Source organism: Phyllopteryx taeniolatus, chromosome 19 (genome assembly GCF_024500385.1).
Source record: "Phyllopteryx taeniolatus isolate TA_2022b chromosome 19, UOR_Ptae_1.2, whole genome shotgun sequence".
In the NCBI taxonomy this organism is placed as follows: Eukaryota; Metazoa; Chordata; class Actinopteri; order Syngnathiformes; family Syngnathidae; genus Phyllopteryx; species Phyllopteryx taeniolatus.
This window is the reverse complement of record NC_084520.1, coordinates 10,823,943-10,838,844: the sequence shown is the minus strand read 5'-3', so window position 1 is coordinate 10,838,844 and position 14,902 is coordinate 10,823,943. Positions and strand designations below refer to the sequence as shown.

The following is a 14,902-nucleotide window of genomic DNA, read 5'->3' as shown; positions in this document are numbered from 1 at the left end:
TAAAAAAAAAGAAGCTCCACAGTAAAAACAACATGGTAAGTCTTAATAGACAGAGTCATGTGATCCTGGGAAGGCGGAAGTGCGCAAACCTCTTGCACTTTGGCCCGTGTTGTGTGATCAATTCTTGTTCATATGCAGAATTAAAACATCAACTGTGCTGATGTTTTATTTGCACTGATGACTGGCCTTCGTCATTTTTTTATTGACTTCCTGAACAGAACCGCTGGAATTTACATACAGCACAATCAACGACGCTGGGTAAACAATTTACAGTATACTTACTGTAAGTGTTTTTATATTAGTGTTCACAACTTACAGCTAGACAGGGAAGTGAAAAGAGGAGCACACATTTGCTGGGTTTTTATTGCCCTCAGGTGTGTTTTATAGTTCACGGAAAGGCAAATTCACATGATAGGTGTTAATTTTGGATGGCATGACGTAAGCTTCTTCAAGTTCATGTGGTTTTGGATCCAATGACCACATTTCCAGCCTCTATAGGTCAATTTATTTCTGTTTACTTGGGGTGGGGTGCGTGGGTGTGGTGCTAAATTACTGTAAGTCGTATCTGACTGAAGAGCTGCTGTTTTGTCAGTAAGAGCATTTTAATGGTGCACTCGCCCATGTGCGCAATTTTATGTGTACCTTTCTCCTCTTCTTTTTTTTCTTGTTGAACTTATCCCCCCCAAACCTAATAGACATTTAACTGCTGGGAGGGGGAGGGTGGGGGGGGGGGGGGGGGGGGGGGGGGGGAATTCAGCGAAGGCAGCTTTTGTAAAAGCCTGAATCCACTCACTGTATGTGTGACTTCTTGGCATTTAGCACTGCGCCTCGGAGGGAATTAATGGGTTAGAAGGGGAAGTGGTGTGATTAGGGTACGGTCTTTGCTGTGGCTGTAGGCGCACTGTGTGGGAGGGCACCAGACAGTCACTTGGGGTAGCTCGTCATTGGAGGTGGACTAACTGCAGAAGAATTGCTAGATGGCAGGAAATGACACTTTATTTCAGCGAGTTTAAGTCAAGTAAAGCTTATTTAGATCGACCTCAATCACAAAAGAGTCTTCAAGGGCTTCACAGGCCCCGCAGTTCACCAGAATCAACGACATCGCCTGGTCTCGACCCCTTCATCTGGTCAAGAAAAAACATCCATCCTCAGGTTTTTCTCTGGTCGGTCGATGCAGAATCCTCAAAGCAACAGCCTCACTTTCCTCATTGCCACCTAACCCCCTCTCCAAGCAGGAGATGCGGCAGTAAAACAGGCCAAAATTCAAATGTTGAAGGTATTTTATTGTATGACAAATCCACTTGTTGCTCAATTGTAGCTACAACAAAGAAAGAGAAACAATCAATCCATTATTTGAGCATAATCTTCAGCAAACATCCATCCATCCATCCATCCATTTTCTGAGCCGCTTCTCCTCAGTAGGGTCGCGGGCGTGCTGGAGCCTATCCCAGCTATTATTGGGCAGGAGACTGGGTACACCCTGAACTGGTTGCCAGCCAATCGCAGGGCACATACAAACAAACAACCATTCGCACTCACATTCACACCTACGGGCAATTTAGAGTTGTCAATTAGCCTACCATGCATGTTTTTGGGATGTGGGAGGAAACCGGAGTGCCTGGAGAAAAATCACTATGAGTTGCAGGTGTTTAACAACAATAGCTCAAAGGCAGTCAAAGGAATCCATAACTCTCCTAAACAAAACACTCAGTAATGAATTCAGTCTTGTGACTGTCTTTGTTTTCAAGTTGAAGTCATTTTGGGGGGAAAAAAAAGTCTTGATTTCCTGTTAATGTCTGTTGTTGGCTAAGCCGCAGGGAAGAAAAATCCTTTGCTATAAAAGCATTGAGCCAAATAGAATTCAACGCTTCCAAATGTCTTGCAGCCTGTCTAGAAACAAAATATGTCTCCTTTGTGTGCCTACGAAGATTTACTACACAACAATCTCACATCGGTTATATTGTTTAAAGGCTTAAGAGGAGATTTTGTGAAGACCGAGAATTGCTTTTGACTGCCAAGATTACAGGGTTTGTGGGGCAACAGTAGAAGATTAAATATACTATGCATTATGGCACATGCGCCGTGACAAATGCTCCGACCCAGATAGTAACGGCGAGTAAAAGCGCCTGAGAGTGAGAGGGAACTTTCAAAAGACTTTCCTATTAAGATCTGAGAGAGGAGACTACATATGGAGCTGATTAGGAGAGAGACTAAGAAAGCTTCCATGCATGTTCCCATCACCATGGTAGTATACAGTATGCATGCATGTGTGTGTGTGTGTGTGTGTGTGTGAAGGTGGATGGGATGGGTTCGCTACTGAGGCAACACTGAACAGAGAGGTAGTCTCTCGTGGATTTATTGCTTGTCGAAAGGAGAAGCTCTCCAAGCCTGTCTAAATGATGCTCCTTGACACACTTCAACATAGTCCCTTGGGACCAAGATGTTACAACATAGCAGCATAGCACTACTTTTGTCTAAATGAATCTCTTCAACTTACTTCTACATAGTTCCTTGGAACCAAGATGCCACGAAATGGCAGGAAAGCACTACTCTCGTCCAAATAAAGCTCCTCAACTCACTTCAACATAGTTCCTTGGTACCAGAAGCGAATTCAGAGAAACACTGTACTGAGTAGAGCGCAGGCCAACAACCTGAACATGTCTTAGTTTGACTGAAAAAATCTTGATGTGCCCGCTGGATCTGGTGGTGACTGCTCGCTCTTGGCCCCAGTGCAAGTGGACTGCAACAGTTAAAGTACATTCTTGTATCCACACCTGTATTAAGAAAACGTACCAAAATGTAAAGGGTTGTGGTGGAGTAGTTTTTGCGTTTTCATTGAACTGAAAATAACAGAAGGTGATCAAAACAAAAACGAGCTGCTCCAAGATGCTGCTTGACCTTCCATTTGTTCACATTTCAACATAATGATGGCAATAGCGTCAAACTGTCTGTATCTTAAATTTCTACCTGTAATGTAATTTTCACAGTTATTTTTGTTGAATTCTGAATTGTACAACCTCAGTTGCATTGGACTTTAGCGGTTCCACTATAACAGAACACAGCGGAATGACATCCAAAAACTGTTTTCCCATTGAGAAAAACTATACGGTCTCAAAAAATGTGTTCTTATAGACTTGGCCTGAGTAGGGTGTTAAAAGAAGACAGTGCTACATTTCCAGCTGACCATACAAAACATGAGTGGGACCAGACTTTTTTTTAATGTTTCTTGGCTCTTTTCATTATAATGGAGAATTTTACTAACACCTGGCTCATTCTTACCTTAATAAAATATTCTGGCTCACATTTGTTTCATTTCCTGCACTTTCTTACTTTCTGTACATGTTTTCATGCTTCTCTGTGACAAGGTGAGCACATTTGCATTTAATGTCAATTGTCCTTATCCAGAAGATAGACGCAGCACAGGTGACAGGCCACCCATGCATAAGCAGTGACCCTGAAGGCGGTATCCTGTCCCTTACGCTCTGTACATCCTGTCCAACTAAAGACCATATCAGAGAGCTCCTTTACTGTAGAGATCACATGAGCATTTTAAAATTGCTTTTCAAGCTGGATACACATCGCAATAATGTTGCGGATCTTATCGGGCGGATTATTACGTTCATTCTGCTTCCTGTCCGTCACTTGAGAGACGCCTGCAGCAGAGGTGTGTGTCAGGAAATAATCCTTCAAATATTTGTCACGTGTCAGCGTGTCGGCTCGTCGGGTTTTATCACTGATGTTTGCCTTCGCTAGGAATTATTACATCGGTTTGAAAAGATCACTGACTGAAATAATAAACCTATTGTTCAACATATTGTTAAATCAATGCCTGTGCTTACTATATGTCACGCAGCAAATGTAAACACGAGCATCTTAACGCACAATAACAACCAAGACTTTGCAGTTACACACTTTTCACAGTCTAAAACTTGCATGGTCACCAGTGAGTGAACTACAACAGAGATGTTTGGACTGACCCTAACTCTGTCCAGATGCTAGAAGAAATATTATCTCCGTGTTTCATTCTCAGACTCGCATAATGATTATTTTGGCCTGCCAGAGATAGGACGGCAAAACCCCTCAGATCCTACCGTCGATTCGAACATATTATCATCGCGCTGATTCTGAGCAGATGTGTGATCGAATGAGGACATCATGTGCAGACCACCCCCATTGCAAATGTGTTCTCAACAGGAGGTCCCCATCCCCAAAAACTGCAGATTAACCCGAGCAATCAGCTTCTTTGAGCCCCATATCCTCTGTGAGGTAGTTAAAGCTAAAACTAGAAGCTCCCCAAATCTTTCTTCTCACGCAGACTCAGATAGACAGGCCACAGCACTATATAATGTAAGGAGAGTAAATGGATTATGATGATAATGATAATTTAAAAACTAATAATAATCTGGTTTATTGCTACCAATGTGCGCTAACAGCAGTGCAAACAACAGTCAGGGTTTTTCCTGGCTCAAGTTGAGGCGGTACCATACCACTGGCTCAAACAAATACCATATAAATGTATTTTATTGTTCTTTTAACATTTTGTTTTTAAGCATTCATCTCCACCACGCCTTGAAAAATACTCGCTCATTTTATGAGATGTCCCGAAAGCCAAAAACATTAAATGTAAGGCTTGGTTAACATTTTTTTCCCCGAGAAATTAGATGTGCTTGGTCACAAAAGAAACAACTGGTTACCGGGTTTGAAAATTCATGATATCGTCGGACATATTTGCAGTAGGAACAAAAATCGCAATTACGTTACTGTAATGCCCTTGCCTGTAGGCAAGGAGAGCCACTGTTGCCCGATGCAATTTTAGCCAAATATTGAATGGGTCAAAAACACAAATACAAAATGAGAACACTCGCAAGAAGCTGCTTTAGGCCACAACTCACGCCTGGACGCTCACACCCAGACCAACCTGCTCCAGCTCTTGATGGCACTCACTTGGCCACGCCCCTTAAAGGCACACATCCAACACACGAATACTACATTGTGTACAGTAATTACTCTTCATAAGAGTAGTTTCTTTCTTTATGCTTTTATACAATACAGTGCTATTTTTCTTGAGCAAAAAAATTAACAAAAAAGTTTGTGGGTTTCTTCAGGGTTGGAACACATTAACGGCATTTCAATGGGGAAAATTTAGTTATGAGCTTGGTCAAGGAACAAATTTAACTCGTAGTCATGGTACCACTGTACATGAAAACAGTGCAGTGAAGCAGAAAATAGGGATGAAATAAAATGCGTAATAAAATTATCAGCAGAACCGAGGCAGAAAAATCCTAATTTGGATCAACATCAAAATGTTGGCGGCACGGTGGACGACTGGTTAGAGCGTCAGCCTCACAGTTCTGAGGTGCGGGGTTCAATCCCCGTCCCCGCCTGTGTGGAGTTTGCATGTTCTCCCCGTGCCTGCGTGGGTTTTCTCCGGGCACTCCGGTTTCCTCCCACATCCCAAAAACATGCATTACTTGGAGACTCTAAATTGCCCGTAGGCATGACTGTGAGTGCGAATGGTTGTTTGTTTCTATGTGCCCTGCGATTGGCTGGCAACCAGTTCAGGGTGTACCCCGCCTCCTGCCCGATGACAGCTGGGATAGGCTCCAGCACGCCCGCGACCCTAGTGAGGAGAAGCGGCTCAGAAAATGGATGGATGGATCAAAATGTTGCGCATTATGTATTTAGTAAAGAATTAAGAAAAATGCTGAAAATGCAGTCTTTTGTAATACTAAAAAAAAAAAAAAAAAAAAAAAAGCCGCACCCAGCAAACCATTAGCCATGAAAACAAAAGTACAAGAAACAACATTTCGATGGTTTTTATCATCACTCATTTTCATTTTCACCATTCCAGCCCCTGCTCCATCCTTTGCAGCATTGCAAATCTATGAATAGCGTCCAGCTCCTCCACTCGGATGACGTCCCATCATTTTTTTTTGCTATGTAGCACCACACCCGAAAACCCCGAGAAGCAACACATCAGCAAACAGCCTATCTGCTTCTCCACGTGCTTCCTTTTAGCCAGCAGAGGCAAAGTAGGTTAAAATCGGGCAGCTGCAACATCTGCGTATTGGCCGGCCATACATCACACTTCCGCTCATATTGGGGCTGTGAGAGGGAAGGGGAGGAGGAGTGTGTGGGATTAGTGCCAGCTGGTCTTCCTCTATGTATGTGTGTGTGTGTGTATGTGTGTGTGTCTCACCACGTCCGTCTGTCTGTCTGTACGACCTGGGTTGTAATGTGAATGCTTATGCAGTGGGAGGCAATGGGTTGGGGGGGGAGTGTCGGGTTTTAGATTAGAGACCCACTTGTTTGCTGTACTGCCAAGCAGAGCAACAGGGGTCATCTATTTTTTTTTTTCAAAGCATTACAGTGCGTTAAGTCTCTGAATAAAGCCACAGAACCATGGCTAAATCAAGTCCCCGTCACACAGCAGCTCATGTTAAGCGAGCGTGGGATTTTCACTCTCTGTGAGCTCCATTTGCTCTAAAACAAGGTTTCTCTACAATTATTGAGTCAAGGCACAAACTGAATTTTACATTCGAAAAATCCCACGGCACACAACCAAACAAAAATGTCACAATAAGTATATACAGTGGCGTCTTGAGATGAGTTTAATTCATCTCACGACCACGATCGTAACTCAAAAACACTTGAATCTCAAAACATATTTCCCTATTGAAATGAAAGACATAATTAATTAAAATGTAAAGAATTCAGCAGTGTTTGCCACAATTTCTGCTTCAATTGAATGGACACTGTGCTGCTCCTTCTGCTGTGTGGCGTCTTGGCCACCTGGGGGCGGTATAATATAGCCCTTTCCGCAATAGAAAATTATTTACGATGGTGCGCTGTAGGTGAACCACTTTATTCTGTTTTATGAATGGCAAAAGATTGATACACAGGTTAATTGTACTTTCTACCATTTAGTGGAGGAACAGTTAATTGTTCTGCCTGTCACGAAACATTTCTGGCATAGATCTACTTATAAAGATATATTATCTCTAGTAAATAACTCATATTTTTCAGACCAATTACAGTAAGTGACAAGGGATAATTTCCTGCTGTGGTCGGAAATCACTGCTCTGTAACTACCTTGCTACTCCTGCATGACTGCCGCTGTTGGCGTTGAAGCTCATTTGCATTTCGGGTGATCCACTTCTCTTGAAAGTAATGGAAGAGAAGATTTGGCTGCATTCCTTTAAATTAAAGCAGTCAAAGCCAGTGGGCGTTTTTTTTTTTTTTTTTGTGGGGGACAGTTGTTCGCTTCGGGTGCACAGGGAAGCAGGGGATTTATACTCCAAAAAGTAGATTTAGGGGGATTTGTTTTTGGGGGATAGTGGGTGAGATTATAATGAGAGCCGCTTGTGTGGTTGGACACATGATGGATGTTAAACCTTCTGGGCTCTCTCAGGCTAGTGTACTTTGTCCACATTTTGTTACGGTACATGGTCATTACAAAATGAATCAAATTAATATTTTACTCAATATTCAACAGAATTTTTATTGAAAAATGAATCTTTTTTTTGGGGGGGGGGGGGGGGGGGGGATAAGGCTGTAACATTACAAAATACAGTTGATTACTATGACCCAAGTGGTCACTGTAAAGCTCGCTGTGTTATTGATTTTAGTAGAATATCAATAAAGTGAGCCTTTATTGGAGGTATTGTTAGTCCCACACATTCTTCTCTGCTTTCTGAAGAACCCAATTAAGAAATGAGTCATGAAAGGTCACTGAAGGAAGTGTGTTAATAATGGAATTGGCGGACCACCTCTGCAGAAAAGCCCCTCCAACATCGCTAAACAAGATTATCCACTGGACCAAAGATGTGAGTGCTGATTGTACAGTCAAATTAAGAGTTTGGAAAGACCAATAAGATTCAGTTAAGAGCAGCCTGGGATGGAGGATAATGGTAGCAGTCGGACAGTAATGGGGTTGGTCTTTAATGACATGGAGCAATGGCTACCGTTCATTAGATTTGGAATGAATCAAGATTGCAATCGTGTGCGTTGTTGTCGTGAGTAAGACATTAGCTCATTAGCTAATGTAGGGCCTCAGGCATCTATGTGAGAGGTTTAGGGATGCCTGTTGTTTGCACATCATCAGTATAAATAATCACAAAGCCTTGGTTTTCCATTTTTGTTTGGGGTTTTGTTGCTACAGTACTGCAATAATTTACATTTCAGCCTAAATGGATGTCATTAGGTTGTAAGTTGTAAGTTTTATGCAAATAATTAAGACACAAAATATTTGTACATGAGCCCACTGGACAAGAAAATAGAAAATGGGATTTAATAGTGGTATATAATTCACCAGACATACTGTCATGAACAGGACATGAGGAAGGACTCAAATGCAGGATTCAAAGGCAGTTAAAACCCCAACTAACGAGTTCTTCGAGATACCATCTGTCATTCGGACGATTTTTTTTTGCTCTGATTTGCGAGCACAAACTGGAGACACAAAACTGTATGGTGGGAGTCAACTCAAATCATCTCACAATAAGCAGCAGTTTGGCAAATAGTGAAGGATTCTTCAAAAAAGAGGCTTCGAGATGTCAACTGCTTCTCCCAGTTGAAGTTTACTGTCAAACTAAACATAAAACAAAGAGAATTACACGTTGTGCAGTTAAAAGAACCATACAACTTGGCCTTAGAAATGCACCCGTTAGCGTACTGCTAACACATACTTGAAAACCCCATGGACGGGCTAACGATTAGCATCGATCGTCACGGTGTTATAACCCTTTAAGCAACGGATATTTGAACACAAACAGTGAGACTACACATGTAAACAGAGAATGTAACAATACTCACAGTCATATATCCTTTATCGTCTGTGAAAGATATTGTTGCATGTTTGCACCTTACTGAGTCACTGAGAGTAATGCTGACTCTTCTTTATTTGTGTCTGTAGTACAGTATTATATAAAGCCGCCCCCCACCCCCCCGGTGGCCAAGACGGGAATGCCAGAAGGATCACCACAATGAATTGAAATGAAGCAGTAAATCATGATGCACAAACTCATTACTATTTCTTTTATTGTATTTAATTATGTTATTACTCTATGTATTTGTAAAGTACAAGATTTTTGTTGCTTTTTGAGAGAGGCCGGAACTGATTAATGGCACTTCCATTCTCTTCATTAGGGAGAGATTGTTTGAGACACGTTTTGCGTTATGGGCGAGTTCACGTATCAAATTAAACTTGTACCTCACGGCACCACTGTACTATATATACAGTATACAGAAATTTCGGTGAGTCCAAACTTTCCATCGATAATGTATCGAAGCCAGAAATGTCAGCACGAGGTTGGAGGGAAAAAAGTCATAAAACTATGAACAGCATTGAAAGTTTTTCTGTTAAGAGCCTTTAATTGGCTTTGAATAGCCTAACAACCACTAATTTACATCTTTATTTTCCTTCCCTCTGTCACGGTACCTTCACAGCAGAAGGGAATAAAACGAAATATGGCCCCAAAGTTAAGACGTGTTAAACGCAGCTCCCACACAGGAAATCCCACAGATGTATCCCCCCCCCCCCCCCCCCCCCACAGTTACCCTGACTCTAAACACAGCGTTTCAGGAATACAGTCAATGAGGTCATTGAAATGTGTGGCCACTCTTCTCTTAACAGGCTGTCAAAGTAAAAGTGGGATGAATGCTTCGCTCTGAGCTTAGTGACCTTGTTTTACTTAACTTGAGGGACTGATGAAATCTGGTGATTTTTTTTCTACATCGGTTCCCTCCGCAACATGTTGGCGATATTAGGCCTGTGGATAACAATAACAACCCTCCTGGGCTGCTCGGCAACAGTTAGAGAAGTTGGGGCAACATGAGGGTAACAAATACTGTCAAAAGTGAGGCTTTCAAAATAATAGCATGCACTGTAATAACACAGTTTCACTACACTTTCTTGGGCCACAAAGTGGCTTATTTAGCAGTCACACTCAAACTGTTTTGTGCTTGTTTCTTGAGTGCGACTGTTAAATAAGCCACTTTGTGGCCCAAGAAAGTGTAGTGAAACTGTGTTATTACAGTGCATGCTATTATTTTGAAAGCCTCACTTTTGACAGTATTTGTTACGCATAGCCTACACTACAGTATGTTCCCTGAGTGTTACAGAACAGACCTGGAGGGTTATTGCTTTGAGTTGTTAAGAAAAGCTTACATTGTGGAATACGCCTTGCCGGCTGTTGAACCCTTTAATACGACATGCTTCGGATGAACATGCGCCTATTCCGGGAAATGAATGGCTGAGTCACACGTTGTTTTGAACGAAAACCGAGCTGACATACAAAAACTGTGACCAAATCTAGACGACAAAAAGTCGTCGAAAACCGAATCATACAAAAACTAGGCCATACGAAAACCAAGGTTCCACTGTACCTGCAATGTAGCACATAAAAATAAAATTTTCTCTGAAATTATTGATTAACTATTTATTACTGCCAGACAGGCTATTAATATAGAGTATTTTGGAAAAGCTCTGCAGTTCATAATTTTGTTTGGACAGTTATTCTGAGGATATTCTTTGCTTGAGTCTTAATTATTGACCCTGAACATGTTATGTAGTATGCATAGAAAATGAACAGTATGTAAATGTTAAGTTGAGGGCGTGATTTTTTAAATTTTTTTAATATCATTTCCCTCCTCAACATGGAGGCGATATTAGCCCTGCAGAGAGATTTGTGCCACATGTGCCTCATAAAGCAAGATCAAACATGGTTAATGTGCTTTAGAAGGATAGATTGAGATAAAAAAGTGACTCCTCCGTTCTGCTTTCTCAGATTTTTCCTGGATCTCTAATAGGCTCCAGGATGGATGTTAAATAGCAGAATCTAGTGTCGGAGACACTTAATCTGGATTGGTTTTATTAATAGAATTATCCCTTGGGCAGAGTGGAGAAGGAGGAGTGGGCCACTTTGAAGTGGATTAATTAAAACCCTTTCCTTCTTTCTCAAGTTAATTACGACTGAAGACATAGCCTCGTGATGCGTCTCGCTCCATCTAAACGAGGTGAAACAGTCAGCGAAGCAGCAGCGATCGACAGCAAAACACTTTTTTTTATGTTTTGCTGACCATTCGCAGCTCAGAGGTACCAGATTGGATTCTCTTTTCCCTTGACTTGGTGCGATCCCTCGAATCGCCTTTTGATCTGTATGTGTTGTCGCTTGTGTGCAGTGGAGGATGGGAACTGTGTACAAATGAGTATGTGTGTGTGCGCTTAAGCTGTGTTTTCTCCATCATGTGTTTCAGTTCCTGAGGATCTGTCCTTGGAGGAAAGGGATGAGCTGTGCAACATCCGACGCAGGAAAAGAGAGCTGCTCGACGACATTGAGGTGTGTGTGTGTGTGCGTGTGTGTGTGTGCCTATGTGAAACTGTACACGAAGTACGACAGCTACATTCTGTTTGCAACAGGCCACAAATTCTTTCAAAAGTCCGCCAGCTCAATGCTAACACATAATGAGCCATCGACGAGCTAATGAAACTAGCATCAATGTCACGACTCACTCAGTGTAACGATAGTTAAAAGACAGACAATATAACAATACTTACAGCCAGGCATATATTCTTTATACTCTACAAAAACAGCTGTTATTACTGCATCTTATTGAGTCACTTATTTGTGACCATCTTCATGTATTATATATGTCTGTATTATACTGTCCGGTTTCCTCCCACATCCCAAAAACATGCGTGGTAGGTTGATTGAAGACTAAATTGCCCGTAAGTGTGAATGTGAGTGCGAATGGTTGTTTGTTACTATGTGCCCTGCAATTGGCTGGCGACCGGTTCAGGGTATACCCTGCCTCCCCCCCCCCCCCCCCCCCCGATGATAGTTGGGATAGGCTCCAGCAGTCCGCGACCCTAGTGAGGAGAAGCGGTAAAAGAGAATGGATGGATGGATGGATGTCTTATGCTGCCCCCAGTGGCAAAATTGGGGCCTCCCAGTTAACATGGATATTTGACTTCTAAAGCCGTTAATGGCAGTGAATGTATTTTAATATGATAATATCACAACTTTATCTTGTAGTCTTCCGAAATACGTATATATATGACTTTGTCTTTAAAAAATATGACTTCATTCTCTTAAGATTGCCGCGTTTTATCCCAACAAAACACGTCTCTGTTCTTAAAGAATCTTTATTTTTATCATGTTGGAAAAAAATATGAATATATGAATATGTTATCATTACATTGTTTAATTGGCATTAGGATCATGATGGAGTCCTTGGACCTAAATAGTTCAACCACCCCTGATCTGCACTCATGGATTTTGAGTTATCTATGTAAAGGTGCAGTAGTAGCAAAGTATTCTTAGTGTTGTGGTCAGTCTGTAAATCTTTATTATTGTGTTTGTTTACAATGGTGTAGAACTTCACAACATCATACTGAGAGCTAAAAAGTCATGGTGTGACCTGTCAGTGTACGTAGATACTACAGTAGTAAAAATTAACCATTTACTGTAATACACCAACTTTGCGTCATTCATATCAAATGCATTGCATCTAATCTGTATTAAAATGTCCATTTTATAGAGGTTGAAGTTTGAGATCGCCGAGGTCATGACAGAAATCGAGCAGCTGACGTGTGTTGGTGAAAGGTAAGACGCTCACGTTTGACATTTGACTGAGGTATGTCAGTATGCAGGCATGCTTGGTAAGGATCAAGTTTTCATCTCAGATATCATAAAAATGTTAGAGTTGTAGTCCAACTAGATCAATATCCTTATTGTCTATGTCACCATATCTTCCAGTAAAACAACCCAGAGAAACAAGCAGATCGCAATGGGCAGGAAGAAATTTAACATGGACCCTAAAAAGGTATTCTTCTTCTTCTTCTTCTCTGTCCTCACCTCTTCATCATGCTCAGACCTTCCAGAAAACCTTGAAATGGTTCATGTTAAGCTGGATCCTCAGTCAGCAATTGGCGAGGTGGACTCAGTCCGTCTCTTCCCCTTCCTCTTTTCCAGGGAATCCAGTTCCTACTGGAGAACGACCTCCTTCAGCACACTCCAGAAGACATTGCCCAGTTCCTGTATAAAGGCGAGGGTCTCAACAAGACGGTTATCGGAGACTACCTCGGCGAACGGTGAGACGTAGAATCTAGCTTTGTATCTTACTGGGGATTCATTTGCTCCAATGGTCATATATCAACCATTTCTAAGCACTAACTGTGTATAAAAGTAGAATTTGTAAAAGTGATTGTACCGTTTGCCAAAGAGCTTCATTTATGGACCGTCACCAAAGGGGCCACCTACCATACTAAACCCAGACTGAGGGTTGACACTCTCTAATTATCAGTAATTGGGCTTTTACATTGGGGCAGCAACCTATCATTACACGCAGAGGAGGGGAAACAGAAGGGAAAAAGAAAGAACAACACATGGAATTAAGAGAGATAAGAAAATGAATGGGATCAATTTAAATTAATGAATTAAACAAGCACTTGGTTGGGGGACTCTCATCGTAATTGGTGCAACCAGACCTGTATAATTTATCTTGATCTTTCACATACAGGTAATGTTCATTCACTGGTATCAACATAAGGTAGAGTGTAAGCACCAACGATGTAATGCCAACCAATACAAGAGCTGTTACCAAAAATATGTCTGCACTGTACAAAGGGCGGCACGGTGGCCGACTGGTTAGAGCGTCTGCCTCACAGTTCTGAGGACCGGGGTTAAATCCCCGGTCCCGCCTGTGTGGAGTTTTCATGTTCTCCCCGTGCCTATGTGGGTTTTCTCCGGGCACTCCGGTTTCCTCCCACATCCCAAAAACATGCATGCTAGGTTAATTGACAACTCTAAATTGCCCGTAAGTGTGAATGTGAGTGCGAATGGTTGTTTGTTTGTATGTGCCCTGCGATTGGCTGGCAACCGGTTCAGGGTGTACCCCGCCTCCTGCCCGATGATAGCTGGGATAGGCTCCAGCACGCCTGCGACCCTAGTGAGGAGAAGCGGCTCAGGAAATGGATGGATGGATGGATACTGCACAAAGCAATAACAATGCTCAGTTTTCAGAGAGATTTGTATTTTATCAATATAGAACTCCTCTCCATACTGAGGGAAATTTCCATCCAACGTGCTTGTTTAACTAGTGTAGATGGATGTAGTTTTCATTTGTAACTTGTTCTCCTTTGGTTGAATTGAAAAGTTGTATTGTAGACTGTATAATGGGAAAGCTACAACATGATAATTGCAGATTGGAATGCATGAGAAAATCCCTAAGCTATCCAGGGGGAACATGTGGTCATCATCTGTGATCACAAATTTCTCACTTTGTCCAGGCAAGAATTTTTGCTGCCACACTTCTATCAGTTCTCATGTGAAGTGTATAGTAATTCCCTATTTATTTATCCGGGGGGGTTGTGTTTTTTTTTTTTTTTTGGTGCTCTTTCTGATACGCCCCAAGATGCCGCCAAAGCTCTTGTATAAATAGGAGACCACAGTCAATTGGTGTTAAGGAAGTATGTTTAAGTGATACATTTCAACTGAGAGACAAGCTCTGTATGTCAGGGAGGGGCTAAGTTTAGCCTGGGTTGTCAGTGGAAGTTAGGGAGAATCTTGTGCATGTACTTGCGTACTTCCGGTGCATTTTTTCAAACTCAAATCATCTGTAAGCCATTTATTTTTTAGGATAATTTGGAAAATGGATGGATGGATGTTTTGGGATCATAGTTTGTGGCATGTTGTATGGTTTAACCTATTAATATAGGCAATTATCAATATTTTAGTTTTTTTTTTTTTTTTTTTTTGCTATTCGGGCAGGGCTCCGTCACTTTTATTTCTGTGTTAGATTCTCACTAACACTATGTACTGCACCATTACAGTTGATATTTAGCACATTTCTATGGGATTAATGTACGTGGTTCAATGGCCGACAAAGGGAAGGACTTATT

The 14,902-nt window shown here is 41.7% G+C and overlaps 1 protein-coding gene across 2 annotated transcripts in view; it reads left to right on the top strand.

The window, feature by feature from the left end:
• The window catches only part of LOC133468899 (cytohesin-3), a 30,081-nt gene that overhangs the window by 4,491 nt on the left and 10,688 nt on the right, over positions 1-14,902 (top strand). Inside the window, exons 1-5 of one of the 2 annotated variants that reach the window (XM_061755163.1) lie at positions 11,077-11,095; positions 11,257-11,339; positions 12,541-12,605; positions 12,759-12,825; positions 12,975-13,093. In XM_061755163.1, the coding sequence (XP_061611147.1) occupies positions 12,568-12,605; positions 12,759-12,825; positions 12,975-13,093 (224 nt within the window). In that variant the 5' untranslated portion in view covers positions 11,077-11,095; positions 11,257-11,339; positions 12,541-12,567. Of the gene's footprint in view, positions 1-11,076; positions 11,096-11,256; positions 11,340-12,540; positions 12,606-12,758; positions 12,826-12,974; positions 13,094-14,902 lie in introns of those variants that run through there. The other variant, XM_061755162.1, reaches the window with a different exon arrangement.